This window comes from Octopus bimaculoides, chromosome 11 (assembly GCF_001194135.2).
Source record: "Octopus bimaculoides isolate UCB-OBI-ISO-001 chromosome 11, ASM119413v2, whole genome shotgun sequence".
Classification (NCBI taxonomy): domain Eukaryota; kingdom Metazoa; phylum Mollusca; class Cephalopoda; order Octopoda; family Octopodidae; genus Octopus; species Octopus bimaculoides.
In genome coordinates this window covers 273,131-276,051 of record NC_068991.1, presented here as the reverse complement: position 1 = coordinate 276,051, position 2,921 = coordinate 273,131, and the positions used below count along the sequence as shown (strand labels likewise).

The following is a 2,921-nucleotide window of genomic DNA, read 5'->3' as shown; positions in this document are numbered from 1 at the left end:
GGACGTCCTACATTACAGAAGATGATGGAAGACTTTTGGGTAGCAGAGAGTGTACGTGTGTAAAGTGGGTACCTTGACAGTTGACTCTTGATTTGAAGGAGAGAAGAGTGGGAGTCTGCTCTAATCTGCAGGAAGCATCTGAAGACTTTTTTTCTTCTGATTTGGCGACAGGGGATGAAACATGGGTGTATCTTTATGATCCAGAAATGGTGGATCGGTCCATGGAATGGCATAAAAACCTCCATGGTGACAGTGGTACCATGTTTCATTTGCTTGAACACAACTGTACTGTGAACAGTGAATGATACATTGAGAACAGAAATAGCTTAAAGGATCTACATTCACCATGACAAATGTGTTACCATACATATCATTGGCAAGAGATCAGAAGATCAGCAAACTGGGTTGGTCAGTGGTCTCCCCATCTACTGTAGTACAGACTGAATCTGGTGTGTCCCCCTCCAACTTTCACATGTTTAGTCCAATGAAGGACACTCTTTGAGACAATGATTTGATCCCAAAGAGAAAGTGAAAGTAGCCGTGAAGAAGTGGATGTACAAGTGCACATCTGGATATTTTCAAAGAGAATCTGAGGGTTGGGTTCAACGATGGCACAAATGTATCACTTGCAACAATGGAGACTAAGTTGTATAATAACTTGGTATAGTGAAAGAGTTACCCTCACCAATATGTGCAATCTGAACAACCTGTGTCAGTTAAAAAAAGTGATGTCCACTTTTGCTTTACTTTTAAGACAACCCTTATATAAATCTCCCTATGTCTTGCACTATCCCTCTGGCCATCACAAATACTTTTTCTTTTAATCTGGAGACCAATCGTTAAGACAATGAAGGACTAAAAAGAACAAGAAACAAAATTCCTTCCTCCAATGATACACTACAGAGGCATATTTTAGTCATCTCCAAACTTTGACAAAAATTCTGAGGGGAGCAGTTAAATGATTACATCAACCTCAATACTTGACTGGGACTTTATTTTACTGGCCTGAGGTATAAAAGCAAAGCTTAACAACCTTGGTAGGATTTGAACTTTGAATGTAAGAGTTGGAATAAATATAAGGTATTTTGTCCAATGCACTAATGATTCTGCCAACCCACAACTGATAATGATGATGGAGTAAATAACATTACAGTGGAATAGCATTGGGTAAGCTGGAAGTACTGGTAGTCAGTGGTGTTTGGGTAAATATTAACCTACCACATCCCTCAATTAAGCATATCCCATCTAGGAGTGGCAGGTGGTTCTTGTAAGTCTTTGAATGCAATAAAACAATCTAAGACAAGTGTACTCTAGTTAAAAATAAAACAACAAATGGATTAACCAAAAAAACAACTTTCTTATTTCCATGGCCCTTCAGATTGTAACTCTCATACTATTTCTCAATCTCCACCAAGGAACCCTTTTCCCAATGTCAACAGACATGCAACAAAATGGAGGTTAAAAACCAGAAAGTGCCAGAAAAAATATGACTCATTGTAGAATCGCACATCAAGTATGTAAATAGCAGAATGTTGCTAAAAGTTATCACATTAAACAAAATATAATAATACTTACATCCTGAGTAAGGGCCATAAATTGTTTAAGCAATTCCTTTGCAAATTCCAAGTTACAAGCAACATCACCATACTTGTTAATTGCTTCCTGTTTAAAGAAATACAATATTTAGATAAATTCAATTCATTTTGTCAAAACCTCTAATTAAAATCTTAAAACTGATTAACACAATGATTACTCTTTGAAGTTACGCAAAATCAAGATTCTTTAAAATAATGATTTTAAAATAATGTAAGTTGATTACAGATCATCAGTTTCACTTTTTATGGGTCAGAATTTATTGAAGTGGATTTTCTACAGCAAGATGCCCTACCTGTTGTCAACCCTCATTTGTTTCCACACAAGGTAATATTTCTCCTTGGTCAGACATGTATTCAGAAAAATGGAAACAAACGTTGTATGATGGTGATGATGCCTGTCCACAAATATCATGTGATGTCAAGACAAGTAGACACAAACACACCAACAATGGAGCTTCTGTCAGATTTTGTCTGCCAAATACACTCACAAAACTTTAGTTGGCCCAGGGCTACAAGAGAAGACATCTGCCAAAGATGATGTGCAGAGAGAAAAACCAAAAACCATGTGGTGGGGAGACTACCCCCTATGCCCATCCTCTCTCTTGTATTCACCTTGTGCCTTGACCTCACATCTCTCTCCCTCTCTCTCCACATGGAGAGGCCATGTATTCACTTCTTCAGCAAGGCACCTGTCCTTCAATCATGCTTCCATATCTCTCTGTACTCCACTCGGTTGAGAGGTCTTGTCTTGCAAGTGCTTGTTAACTTCACCATTACTGGTGCCATGAAAAAAGCACCGAGTACACTCTGTTAAGGGATTGGTGTTAGGAAGGGCACCCAGTTGTAGAAATCATGCCAAAGCAGACAATGGAGCTCAGTGCAGCCCTGTGACTCATCAGTTCATGTTAAACTTTCCAACCCATGCCAGTACGGAAAAAGGGGATGTTCAATGAGATTATATATCATCATCACCATCGTTTTACGTCTGTTGTCCATGCTGGCATGAGTTGGACGGTTTGACTAGAGCTGAGGGGCTGCACCAGGCTCCAGTCTGATTTGGCATGATTTCTACAGTTGGATGCCCTTCCTAATGCCAACCACTTCAAAGGTGGAATGGGCTCTTTTACATGTCACCAGAATCTTATCTTCCACGACTATTTCACTTGGTTTGATGGGTCTTCAACTCAAGCACAACATATTGCCAAAGATCTCCGTCATTTGTCATTGCCTCCAGGAGACCCAACGCTTCAAATGTGCTTTATATATATATATATATATATATATATATATATATATATATATATGTGTGTGTGTGTATGTATGTTA

The 2,921-nt window shown here is 38.7% G+C and overlaps 1 protein-coding gene across 2 annotated transcripts in view; it reads right to left on the bottom strand.

Annotated features, from left to right (window-relative positions):
- LOC106881202 (caprin-1) overlaps nucleotides 1-2,921 on the bottom strand; it is a 37,674-nt gene that overhangs the window by 14,141 nt on the left and 20,612 nt on the right. For both annotated transcript variants that reach the window (XM_014931504.2, XM_014931503.2), the window contains exon 3: nucleotides 1,576-1,662. In XM_014931504.2, coding sequence (XP_014786990.1) covers nucleotides 1,576-1,662 — 87 coding nt within the window. The remainder of the gene's footprint in view (nucleotides 1-1,575; nucleotides 1,663-2,921) is intronic.